The 14,074-nt window shown below is 46.5% G+C and overlaps 1 protein-coding gene across 3 annotated transcripts in view; it reads left to right on the forward strand.

Moving 5' to 3' along the window:
• Positions 1-14,074, forward strand: part of PCLO (piccolo presynaptic cytomatrix protein) — a 447,385-nt gene that overhangs the window by 339,301 nt on the left and 94,010 nt on the right. For all 3 annotated transcript variants that reach the window (XM_063926936.1, XM_063926938.1, XM_063926937.1), the window contains one exon: positions 2,130-2,255. In XM_063926936.1, the coding sequence (XP_063783006.1) occupies positions 2,130-2,255 (126 nt within the window). The remainder of the gene's footprint in view (positions 1-2,129; positions 2,256-14,074) is intronic.

Below are 14,074 nucleotides of genomic sequence, written 5' to 3' on the forward strand. Positions count from 1 at the left end.
AACAAGGCAGCATCATCCGCTCTTAGCCCAAAAGCCCAGGTCTGTGGATCACCTTGGAGTAAAGACATCACAATCCCGACCCGTTGAGACTCAGTCCCAGAGGAACGGGGCCTTAAACGAAAATAAAGCTTACAAGCTTCCTTAAAATTAAAGAAATCTTTTCGGTTACCCGAAAAACGGTCAGGTAAATGCATTTTTGGTTCTTGAACCATACTCGGGGAGGCTCGCAAAAGATCTTCCTGCGATCTCACCCGAAGAGTAAGGTCCTGAACCACCTGAGTTAATTCCTAAATCTGGTTGACCAAAAGCTGACTGGGATTTGGCCCTAAAACTGCCGGATTCATGAGGCCGAATTTCTAGGCCCACCAATACAAAGGAAAAAGAATTTATACCCCTTTTTGTGGGCCGGTGATAATGTTACGATCCTGATGCTCAGGACAGGGGAGATCTTATGCAGTGAGTCCAGAGCACCAGGACGTGATGCTGGGATAGGGAAATGGAATGGAAATAGCCCCTAGCACCCTACCTCCGTTGTCTTACCCGTGTTGTCAATTCACGCCTGAACGACTATGGTTTCTTGGGCCCACGGCAGCCGCGTTTGAAGGGCGGATTAGGTCTGCCCAACTCCGATGCCCCCAGGTCTTAAAGAGAGACAAAGTGTGAAGTGAGACAGGGTAATAACAAGGGGACCTCTAACTGAAACAACCAAGCTAGGGGCTACTAACTACCTGAAAACTAAACGTATGTGCGGCACGGAAAGGAAAAGAACTACAAAGGATACCACTGTCCATTCCCCCACACGGCACCGCCGAGTTCCGGGGAGGACAGTGAAAGCGGAAACCTCCGCAAAAGCACCAACTCAAAGAAACACAAATACTAAGCAGCCTAGGCCGCAACACGCGGCAGAAGCCGCTACTCATGAAACCGGGCGAGAACCCCAGATGACAGTAACAGGTTCACAAGGACCAGAAGGATTCCCAGGACCGGCTTCAGAACTTCAGAATACAAGTGGGCAGGGAGCAGGATCGACCAGATGCAGCTGACCAGGAACAAACTTCTACAAGGCAGGAACAGCATACAGGAAGCTATCACCGGCGTTTGTGTGAGACACTGAGGAGGCATATAACAGGGAACCCACCAATGGCAGTACAGAGCCTAATTGATAAATGTCGTGCAGCTGCCCTGCTGCACGACCAGGGGAGAACAGGTGAGTAATCTAATGGCAACGGGGAACGCGGTCCACCTGTGGCGTCCCCGTTGCCATGGACCCGGCGGCCCTGCACGCACGGCGTCCTAGCGTTGCCAGGGACCCAGCGGCTATCGTGCGCACGGCGTCCCGGCGTTGCTAGGCGCCGTGCGGAAGCAGGGAGAGAGAGAGGCGCGGTTTTATTTCATTTTCATCCTAATGTCTGATAATATGAAAGTCCCATAATTTATAGAAGATGATACATCTGGTGTCTTTTCCATCTGTCTCTTCAACAGACTTGCCTACTCTCCAGGAAAGTCACAGAGGCTCATGAATTTTGGGCAGCTCTTATGAACTTCCGAGAGTAGGCAAACTTACCGAATCCCGCCAACTTCTCCAGGGAAGTTGGTGGTCTAGTATATTGATGACATGGCTGAATTACTGTATATTACCATGGCTCCATAACCCGCTGATCAGTGGCTGCAGAGTCTGCGATGACACAATTCATTACACCACGCCCCCTGCATCACCCGCCTAAACCTTTACACTCTCTGATCTCCCTAATACCAAGTACTACATGTTGGCAAGAATGGTATCTTATTATTTGCTAAATAAACAAGTGACACCTACTTGTGTCATTTTATCCAGTTAGGGAAGGTAAAGTACAGGACAGTAGGGTGCACTATGTTACTTTGTGTCAATTTTTTGTTTGTTTGTTTATTTTGGTTGGCCCAGATCAATTGCTTAATTTCCACCATCTTTCACTTCTCAAGGGTGGCCAAACACACAAGCAAAACAGCATACCAATTGAAATACCTGGATAAGTTTAAAATAATTTTATAAAAGAGCAATCCAGCAATTCAATATGTCGAATGCAGGCTTTTTTTAATTATTATTCCTTCTGGTATCAAAATACAAACTAGTTTCTGTGTTGATCAAACAGGAAATGGATTTGGAATAAGGGTTGTTGGTGGAAAAGAGATTCCTGGAAATTATGGAGAGATTGGAGCTTACATTGCCAAGGTTCTACCAGGTGGAGGTGCTGAGCAGACAGGCAGACTCACAGAAGGTAAGCAATAAATACTAATATATACAGTACTCATCATTTGTATTATCATACACTATAAAGGTCACAGGAAGATAGATAGATAGATAGATAGATAGATAGATAGATAGATAGATAGATAGATAGACAGACAGACAGACAGACAGACAGACAGACAGACAGACAGATAGATAGATAGATAGATAGATAGATAGATAGATAGATAGATAGATAGATAGATAGATAGATATGACACACTACATTGGCAATGTGGTAATATGCACCTCCACAATATAAGAAAAAAACAGAACGTTTCATAATACTTTGTATCACGAAATATACACCTGGCATGGAACAAACATAAGGGTGTATACTGTACTTTGGATATAAGTTGCATATTTTAAATTAGTCTAAAAGATAACTGCTCAGTCTTTTTCTGGTCTGAAATGATTAATTTACTTATAAAATAAGTTACTATGTTACAGGTTGCATCCTTTTGTATATATTTTGGGTCATTTATGTAACGTGGAGCATTGGAAAACTTAAAGAAATTATGTATTCTAATGCTATCAATATGATTTTCTTATTTTTATGCCACAATTTGGCCTTTCTTTGTTACCAGGACACCAGTTTTTAGAAATGTTCCTAATGTGTTCCACATATATCTGTCTTGCTTGTTCTACATGGGTTGGGTACAGGTGCTCAGCATGCTGACAGTCAGAATCCCGGCAGCAGAATCCCAACAGGTTTTGGTAAATATTGTAACATTAATCCTAACACTAACCCACCCCTCCTGCAGCCTAATCTTAACCATCCCCTCCCACAGCCTACCTCTAACCATCTCCTCCCGCAGCCTAGCCCTGACCTTCCCCTCCTGCAGCCTAACCCTATCCTATCCCTCCTACAGCCTAACCCTAACCTTCCCATCCCGCAGCCTAGCCCTAACCTTTCCCTCCCGCAGCCTAACCCTAACCATCACCTCCCACAGCCTAACCCTCCCCCTAGTGCCTAACCATAACCTTCCCTTCCAGCAGCCTAACCATCCCCTCACACAACCTAACTCTCCCCCTTGTGCCTAACCATAAACCTTACCTTAACCCTAATATTTACTGTCAGGATTAGAGTGTTGCGATTCTGCTGCCGGGATTTTGACCATCGGCATGCTGAGCACCGGGATGTTGTCTACATCCTGTTTTACATATATATTTTTCCTTACAAAGCAGCTGTGTAAATTGCAAACCCACTGACAACCATAGATGCTTAACATAGGGGATAATTCAGAGTTGATCGCAGAAGCAAAATTGTTATCAGTTGGGCAAAACCATGTGCACTGCAGGGGGGCAGATATAACATGTGCAGAGAGAGATAGATTTGGGTGGGGTGTGTTCAAATTGAAATCCAAATTGCAGTGTAAAAATAAAGCAGCCAGTATTTATCCTGCATAGAAACAAAATAACCCACCCAAATCTAACTCTCTCTGCAAATGTTATATCTGCCTCCCCTGCAGTGCACATGGTTTTTACCAACTGCTAACAAACGTGCTGCTGCGTTCAACTTAGAATTAGGGGGCTAATTCAGGTCGGATCGCAAATCGTGATCCACCTGGAATTTTTGTGGGTGTGCCGCGGGCGCATGCGCAGCGGGCCCTACTGCGCATGCGTCCACATTTTCTGCGGGGGGCCATAGAAAATGCGGTTGCCTCTGCCTTTCAATCAGCCAGAGGCGGCCACGGGGTGGGAGGGGGCGGCAGTGCTCCGTTTCAGGTAGGAAACGGAGCGTTGCGGGGGTGGGGAAACCCGAACTGTGGGCTGTGCGGCACGGACGGGGGCGCATAGGGGTCGCGGCCACATGACGTCACACGCAGCCGTGACAGGTAAGATGGTGCTGGGACTCCTGCGGTCGCAGCTAAGCTGCGCCTGCAGGAGTCAACCTTAGTTTCTGCTGACAAGCAGAAATTGCGAGGCGATTTCAATTTCTGCTTGTAGTAGGGGAGGAGGCGTCGGTCAGCATGCTGGGCGGCCCCCAGCATGCGTGCAAAAGGATAGCAAATTCTGCTGATTAGCAGAATTTGCTATCCTTACTGAATTGGCACCTAGGCCCATAGTTTTAAGTGTAAACTGAGTACACAATAATAGGGCACAGTGCACAATAATACAGTACATATACTGTACATCATACATCCCAACATGACCCTCTCCAGGAGGGACAGAATGTTCTGCTCCTGGACTTTCCTCCTAATTTATGATTGCCAGCACCTGTGCTGAAACACCTTTCTTATCCATTAACCTGTTCAACACAGGTGCCGGCAATCGTAAATTAAGAGAAAAGTCCAGAAGCAGAGCATTGTGTCCCTCCCGGACAAGTATGTGTACTTGGAATATACAAAAACTAATTTGGGACAGCTAATTCTTTCCATAAACAAGCTCTAACTTGCTGTATAACAGTGATACTGTAGGTAACCTGATTCACTTAAGGACCAAATGTGTGGCCCTCTAAATGTTAAATGAGCTGCACTGTTCCCTTATACTCAGTGCAGGTTGAGTCTCCCAAATCCAAAATGCTTGGGACGAGGGGGTGATTTAGAGTTGATTGTAGCTGTGCTAAATTTATCACAGCTACGATCAGTCACACTGACATGCAGAAGTACAAAAGCATTACACAGTGGCGATGCTTTTGCACTTCAGGAGCAGCTCACGGCCAGCGCAGCTTTTGCATGCTGGCCAGGAGCTACTCGTCGCTGCCCGGGTCTCAGCGGCTGCGTGTGACATCATGCAGCCGCTGCGGCCCGCTGCCCCGCACGGTCCGCCGCTCCCGCCCAGCGAATGCCTCTGCCTGTCAATCAGGCAGAGGGGATCGCTAGGCAACGACAGCCGTTGGCTGTCAGCCATGCGCAGGCTGCTGTTCATCGTAGCGCAGCGATCAGGTCAGAAGTGTACATGCCGGCGCATGTGCACTTCTGACCTGATCGCTGCGCTGCGATGAACAGCAGCATGTGATCAGGTCAGAATGACACCCTAGATGTATTTTGGATATCGGATTTCTCAGAGTTTTGGAATATTTGCATACCATGAGATATCTTGGGGATGAGACCCAAGACTAAACACAGAACGCATTTATGTTTCATATACAACTTGTAAACATAGCTTGTTGGTAATTTTATATAATATTTGTAATCATTTTATGCATGAAATAAAGTTTGTGTACATTGAACTAGCAGAAAGCAAAGGTGTCACTATCTCAGTCTCGCTCAAAAAATTCTGTATTTTAGAATATTCCGTATTTCTGAATTTTGGATATGTTAGACTCAACCGGTAATAAACTGACTGAATATAATTAACAAATTATGGAACACCTATCTGTAATAACATATCAACAGCTATTTTAAACAAGTGTTACAAGCAGGGGAATTTTAAGAAAGGAGGGGGCCCGTGTGCAGACTCCAGCTGGGCCCCCTCATCTTCACGGTGCAGTAGACCCTGGCATTGTGCCTACTGCGCAGGTCTCCGGAAACATGGCATGTGCGGTGGCCATTTTGCCGGCCATTTTTTTACCGCCACTGCAGCTCCAACGCGGTACTCCAGAAAGGTATGTTTAAAAAAACTCTGCACACATTGCATCCATTGTAGAAACACCAATGGTTACAAGATATAACAAATATGACAAGGAAACTGGAAGGAGCTAGGGGCCGCAGTTGAAGTTTCAAACATCTGCATGCGCCCTATGGTCTTCTTTTGCCCATCACCACTGTATTTTATTGGGAATATATCCATACATAATGTAGGACTTTCTGTTTTGATGATTCTCCTGTTCATATGGAATCCAGCAAATGTAGCACTGTTTACCAACATATATTTATTAACATTTAGCCCTATAATTTGTTTTAATGATTTGTCTTTTGAGTTGTCTAAAAGTCTGTAGAAATTGCTAGAGTGAGTAATATGAAGACACAAATAGAGTGTGAGTCATTGCCTCCCTCCTGACATTTCACTAGTTCTAGCTGTTGGTAGCATTCATTGAACACTCCAAAAATAATTATAGAGCTTGAATTGCATGTCAAGCATTACTAAAATAATTAAATTGTATTATAGCCAGATTTTATAGCTACTTGTCCTATGCTTTTGTTTTAGTGTTTGGTTTTCATCGAAAGACCATTTAGGTTGGTCAGTTAATGATGCCAGGGGAATAATCAAAGGAACAGAGTAATTGCAGCAGTGGTTGAGTAATTCAGAAATATTCCTGTGAACACAAATGTTTTGAATAGATCTGTGATTGAACAAAAAAAACTAGAATTTCAAACATGAAAATACTTTTAATATAATTCAGTTTTACATAGACCTCACTCCAGTATATACTATATGTAAAAGGAATCAGGGGTATTGCTAAATGTCTGAACAGCTTTCAGCATGAACTGATAACAGTTGTGACAAAGGAATTGCCTGCAAGAGGATACTAACCTGGGGGGTCATTCCGAGTTGTTCGCTCGTTATTTTTTTTTCGCAACGGAGCGATTAGTCGCTAATGCGCATGCGCAATGTCCGCAGTGCGACTGCGCCAAGTAAATTTGCTATGCAGTTAGGTTTTTTACTCACGGCATTACGAGGTTTTTTCTTCGTTCTGGTGATCGTAATGTGATTGACAGGAAGTGGGTGTTTCTGGGCGGAAACTGGCCGTTTTATGGGTGTGTGCGAAAAAACGCTACCGTTTCTGGGAAAAACGCGGGAGTGGCTGTAGAAACAGAGGAGTGTCTGGGCGAACGCTGGGTGTGTTTGTGACGTCAAACCAGGAACGAAACTGACTGAACTGATCGCAGATGCCGAGTAAGTCTGGAGCTACTCAGAAACTGCTAAGAAGTGTCTATTCGCAATTCTGCTAATCTTTCGTTCGCAATTTTGATAAGCTAAGATTCACTCACAGTAGGCGGCGGCTTAGCGTGTGCAAAGCTGCTAAAAGCAGCTTGCGAGCGAACAACTCGGAATGACCCCCATGGTTCTGCACTATTGTTTAAAATATAATAAAGAAAGTAAGTTGAAAATGCCAGTATAATGCATGGAACTACAGCAGTAGTTATTAGGCGTAAAGCTGGGTACTTACTAGCCTTTTTAAATTAATTTGCTGAAAACGACCATTCATTGCGGCAAATTTGATTTATCGGCCAGTGTGTACGCATTAAGGGGTAATTCAGACCTGATCGCTGCTGTGCGTTTTCTCACAGTGGGCAATCAGGTCCACACTGCATAAGTACCGCAATGCGCAGGCGCGTCGCACGGGTACAAAGCGGATCACCGATCAGCGATGGGTTTGTGCGATGGATCCGTTCGCACGGGTGTTCGCAAGGAGGTTGACAAGAAGAAGGCGTTTGTGGGTGTCAACAGACCGTTTTTAGGGAGTGTCTGGAAAAACGCAGGCGTATCCATGCATTCGCAGGGAGGGTCCCGGACAGGCTGATGGGATCGCAGCAGCTGAGTAAGTCCTGGGCTGCGTAGAGACTGCACAAAATCTGTTTGTACAGCTCTGCTACACATGCGTTCGCACACTTGCACAGCTAAAATACACTCCCCCTGTAGGCGGCGACTATCTGATCGCAGCAGTGCAAAAATCGATTGCTAGCAATCAGGTCTGAATTAGGCCCTATATTGCTAGCGATGCGCGCTGAATATCTGCCACAGCCCCTCCCTTTCCGACAGCAGCTGCAGGTCCCATAGATTTCTCTGGGGGCTGGAAAGCTGTCAGACAATGCTATCTGAAGACGGCGTTAGCCGCTGTAGCTTATGGTCTACATTCTGCTGAAATCACCAGGAGAGGGATGTCTCTGGACCCCTCCCACAGTGGCCACTGTAAATGCATGGTCAGCATACTGCACATGTGTAGAACGCCCCCAGCTCCTGAAGGAGAAGCAAAATTACATTGCTGAGATGGGCTCCTTTTGAAACCCCTGTCCCTATGGATGATTAATTATCTGAGGGCTTTATAATTTATTGCAGCTAATAGTGGTGTAAGAAATTATAATTATCGGGTCTACAACTCAATAATTAGTAAATGTGCCCCTTAGTGTAGAGTTTTACTTTATTATGGTACTGATTACTACATCTACATTTACAGAATCTGGACTATAGGTTGACATAAATTAAGCGGACCCCATATATTCAACAGGCAAAAGGTCCACATGGACAAAAGGTTGACATATGAAAAGTCGACACTGGAATAGGTCAACAGTTTGAAAAGGTTCATTTGAGGGTTTTTCATGTTTTGGGGCTTTTTCCTTTCTTGACTATCCCTATCACCAGGGCCAGTGCTAGCGTGTTTGGCTGCCCCCTGCAAACTAAAAATTTGCACCCTCCCACACTTCGGCATACGTCAAAAAAGCGGAGTGGTCTCACAAGGAAGAGGCATGGTCACACAATAGAACCCCCATTTCAAATTACGCCACACAGTAGCACAATCTTATTCACATTACACCGCACGTACTAGTGCTGCTTATAGACCTAATGCTCCCAGTAGTAGTGCCACTTATATACATAATGTCCCTAGTAGTAGTGCCACTTGTATACATAATGTCCCCAGTATTAGTGCCACTTATACACATACTGTCCACATAAGAAGCGTCACATACAGATAATGTCCTCAGAAGTAGTGTGACTCATACACATAATGCCCCCAGCAGAAACGCCCCTTATACCTAATGCCCAGAGTAGTAGCGCCGCTTATACATATACTGTCCACAGAAGTAGCATCGCTTATACACATAATGCCCCCAATAGTAGTACCACTCGGGGAGTGGCCTAACCACTAAAGATAGAGGACGTGTTTTTCTGAAGCTCCAGGAGATACTGTATTACCTTACCTATTATTCCCACTTCCTCCCTCCCTGGGCGCTCCAGGATATCCCCCTCGATCCCTCTTGTTGTGCAAGTGCCGCTGTGGGGGACCTGCGGAGTCGGGGAGTGCTTTTAAGCGCTCCTGCTGATTGCGGCCCTCCCCCCATCGTGAAGCCAGGACCTAAAGTTTGGGGGCAGCCCGGGCCGGACATCCGAGATCGGGATTTCGACTTCAGGACACCTCCAGTGAGCCCCTTCTCTGCTGTGCCGGCCTTTACACACCTCCTGCACCCCCTTCCGCCCTTCGGCCCCTGGAGGGTCTGGGTGCCGGGTACCTACTAAGCGGTCACTACTCCTCGGTGACCGGAGATCGGGTGACGGCCCCCCCTGCCTTGCCTGACGAGTCCCTTTGAGAGCTGGGACGCTGATCGCTGCCGCGGCTCCCTACAGCCTCTCCTCGTCTGAAGCCGCACGGACCGCTGAGCTTCCGGGATCATCTCTGCCGCCAGCCGCCTGCCTGTTCCTGGTCCCCTGCTGCATACCTCAGTGATCCGGGTGAGTGAAGCGCTGCTCAGCCCCGGATCTCCGGCGCACAGACCTGAGTTTTTGTTCCCTGTAGACGACCATTTGTCATCACCTGGTTGTCCGGGAACCTCCAGGTGCTTTGTGCGCCCCCCCCCCCCCTGGGCCCTGACTCAGTACTCATATGTGCTCTCCCAATTCTATATTTTTCAGCACCCTGATCAATCTGGGAACGAGCGCCCTCTTTATTACCCCTCCCGGTCATTCACAAATCAGGCCCGGAAGTGGGCCGTGTGGGATCTTATATACGCCACCCGGTTGCTGGCTGGTCCGTGACTGAGTGAGCGGGCTGTTCTCGAAAATCAGCTACTGCTGCCCCGCTAGTTCTACGGAGAATCTACACCTCACTCCGTTCTCCTGGATCATACCTTACTATGTGACACACTCCTAATGCTTGCATTATGCTAAATCATTCTGCGGCCTCATAGTGTTTATTAGGGGCTATTCCATGCGCTAGCCATAGGACCTCTGGGAGCCATCTTTTAGCCCTCTCAAGTTTGAGCCCAGTGTTCCACCGAGCTGACATTCTCTGCTGCTAACCATCACGTATACTCCGTGCATGGGAGAAAGCAGGCGCTACTCCTCGTAACTCCCCCAACGTTGACCCCCTCTCAGATACCGACGATGCCCCATCTCCAAAAGCTAGTCTCACGACTCAAGATATTGTTGCTATCGTCACCAAGACTATCCAGACGGAAATGAGATCGGTTCTTGCCGAATTTCGAACTGAACTTGCTGATTTAGGCACCCGTACTGACTCTCTGGAACGTAAACTAGATGAAGTCTGCCAGTATCAAACAGTGGTCGAACAGGAGTTGACTGAGATTCGCGCAGAGTTGGATCACCATGGGGACCATTTGGAAGATAAGGACAACCGGAACCGTCGGAATAATGTCCGTCTCCGTAACATACCGGAAAGTGTTACTATGGAGGGCCTCCCGGGCTTCCTAGATGGTCTACAGTTGACCCTGATTCCTGAGATTCCTAAAGATCTTTATCTTCTAGATAGAGCGCACAAAGCGTTGCGCCCACGTCCTCCCCCCACTCAACCCCCTCGAGATGTTATACTATGGTTCCACTACTACAAAACGAAGGAGAGGTTCATGATGGCGGCTCGTGAGCACCAATCTGTTGCTTACTCTGGGACTCAGCTTCAGATTTATCAGGACTTGGCCCCCTCTACACTTCGGAAACTTCGAGACCTTACTGCAATCACCAAGGTTCTCCGTGACCACTCCATTAAGTACAAATGGTGGTTCCCATTCCAACTACATGTCTCTTTAACCCTATATTTTTTATCACTCCTGCGATGCCCTGGGGTTGTCTGGCTGGGTGGCTCTGGGGTGTCCTGCCCCCCAGATCTGAACCCCTATAGTTAGTATTAGGGACTTACCCAATGAGAGGCTACCTTGATGCGGTGGGTAAGCTCATAGCCCTGGCCAGGAATATGCTAAGTGCCTCTGGTTACTACAGGTTGAGCTAGTGTGAGATAGTGCACCTGCTACCTTTTCCCTCTGTACAACTATATGTCTCCAAGATGGCTCTCACCACTCGATTAAAACCCCTACTCAGGGATATGACCTCCTCAGGTCCCTTGGCATCTCTGACTCTCTCCCTGACGAGATTAGAAATCAACTCGCCACCACCTCCTCTAAGAGGCCTCTGGCGCCTACACCCGAATGGTCTACGAAATGAGAAGTTGAGTTGATATCCATATTTTTGCTGCTACGTTTGTTTCCATATGCTAACTTTTCCCCCTTCAGATTACATTGTTCTATATGTTTGACTTTTGTTGCTTAGTGGACTATGTGTTACTGAGGACTTCTACACGTTGACCCTGGGTAAACCCACTCTTATGTTAGTTCCATGCCTTGAATTGGTAAGGCTAATCTGTTATTCTGTTCTGAGGGATGACTCGAGCTTCTAGGCGTACAATGCCCACCCCGGATACTATGTTTATTATAAAATACCCCTATTTCATTTATGTTACAAATTTCGCCAATCTGATGTTTCTTTCTTTTTTTTCTCTAGAAAAGTTAGCTGATCTTACATTATACTACTCTGGTATTTTGATGTGATATTATTGTTTGTATAACTGTTAATTGTACTGTCTCTTCTCGTTTTGCTCTTCTTTCCTTTCTGATCTAGTTTTTCACGCCCCTTACACCGGCTCGCAGAATGCATTTTCCTTTTTTCCCTATGTTCCTCCTCCTTCTTATTGTTTACTGTTACTGGCGCTACCCCCCATTCCGAAGGGACTGCCTACACGGCATCAACCCTTTCCCTCATGGACCAAACCCGCTTTTAGGAAAAGGTCTATCCCTTGAGTTAATTTTCATGTTCACCTTTACCCGTTTATATTCCTGTTTTGTTAACCCCTCTTTTGTCTTCCTTGGTCGGCCATTTCGTGGACTATTCTTCCTACTGAGCCTTACTGATTTTTATCCTCCATGACTTTGAAGATTTTATCTATTAATGTCAATGGCCTCAATTCTCCGACTAAGCGGTCCATGGCGTTTCACTTTTTCACCCGACAGTAGGCGGACATAGTTTTCCTACAGGAGACCCACTTCACAGCTCCCCACCCGTCTTTAAGCTCTAAATGCTATCCCCAAGCCTTTTATTCTACAATGACAGCTAAACGTAGAGGTACTGTACTGCTATATTGATCCACCGAGACCTCCCCTTGGTTGTTCGAGACACGGTCCTTGACACCCATGGTAGGTTTGTCATCCTCTCTGGCTCCCTCAATCAAACACCTATTACCTTGGCATCAATTTACGCCCCAAACATGCAGCAGGGTTCCTTCTTTAAGACGTTCTCTGAACACCTCGCTAAGTTCTCGAATACCTGGGTTATTGTGGCCAGTGATTGTAACGCTACCCTTGACCCCCATGCGGATAGATCACGCCCATGCATGCGAAGCTATCTAATCTTTTACAATCATGCATCACAGCTCACAACCTATATGATAGCTGGAAAACACTTTATCCCTCAGCAACGGGCTATACTCACTATTCCTCGCAACACGACTTATATACTCGTATCGATTATATCTTTGTAGATCAAAACTCCACTCAGACCCTTCTGGGAGCCCAGGTGATCCCGACCACATGGACAGACCACTATGCGATAACGCTTGACTTAGCTACCCCTTACACCCCTTCAGCTACGCGCACGTGGCGCCTAAATGAGTCACTTCTTCTTAACTCTTCTAACGTGTCTCAAATCGATACTGCGATTCACCAATATCTTACGGAGAATGACTCTCCTGATATCTCGCCTGCTATATTATGGGAAGCACACAAACTACACTACGGGGCCTTCTCATCAATCTTACGTCTGCCCAGAGAAAGATAGAAGCTAAACGGATCGCTGATCTTGAGGCTGAGCTGACTTCGTTAACTCTTCTTCACCAACGCTTTCCCAAACGCAAATTCTATCTAAAAATTCTTGCTCTGAAAGGTCAGTTGTCGCAGATCCTTACTAAAAAAACGATTAAATCACTCTTGTGGATCCGTCAGAAATTTTATGAAAAATCGGACAAAGCGGATGCTCTACTAGCCCGTTGGTTGCGTGCGAAATGCGCACTCAATCGTATACTGGCATTGAAATGCCCTGATGGATCCACAACCTGTGACCCTAAATTGATGGCCTCTCACTTCCAAGACTACTATACTTCCCTTTATAATCTTTCTTTTGATACTTTAACCGCTCCGCACCACACCTCTGCTATTCAACAGTATCTTTTCTCCTGTCATTTGCCGACTCTCTCTACGATAGACCTTGAAATACTCAATGCTCCTATCACTTACGAAGAAATTCTTGCTACGATTAAGCATCTCCGCCGCTCTTCCGCCCCAGGTCCAGACGGTTACACCGCTATCTATTATAAAAAAAATTCCCACGCCCTTCTTCCTATGCTACACTCACTCTTTAACTCACTAATGGAGGAGGGCTCCCTTAATGCAGCCATCACCAGAGCCAATATTATTGTTATCCCTAAGCCCGATCGGGATCCGCTAGATATGAAAAATTATAGACCCATTTCATTACTGAACACGGATCTGAAGTTATTCGCCAAAATCCTTGCGAATCGGCTCGCTCCTTATCTTCCCGCATTAATTCACCCGGACCAAGTAGGTTTCATCCCCAATCGTCAGGCAGCGGACAATACTCGGCGTCTTATTGATCTCATACATCTCTCTCATAAGGAATCCCTCCCGACTCTGGTGGTGGCTCTCGATGCGGAAAAGGCCTTTGATAGGGTGGCCTGGCCCTTTATACAACAAACCCTGCAGACTATAGGATTGCATGGTGCTTTTCATAATGCTGTCACCTCGCTCTATCGCAATCCTTCGGCTTCTATTCTGGTTAACTGTCTTTCCTCCCCGCCTCTGCCTATTAGAAATGGTACCCGACAGGGCTGCCCACTTTCTCCCCTGC

The sequence above is a fragment of the Pseudophryne corroboree genome, chromosome 6, assembly GCF_028390025.1.
Source record: "Pseudophryne corroboree isolate aPseCor3 chromosome 6, aPseCor3.hap2, whole genome shotgun sequence".
Classification (NCBI taxonomy): domain Eukaryota; kingdom Metazoa; phylum Chordata; class Amphibia; order Anura; family Myobatrachidae; genus Pseudophryne; species Pseudophryne corroboree.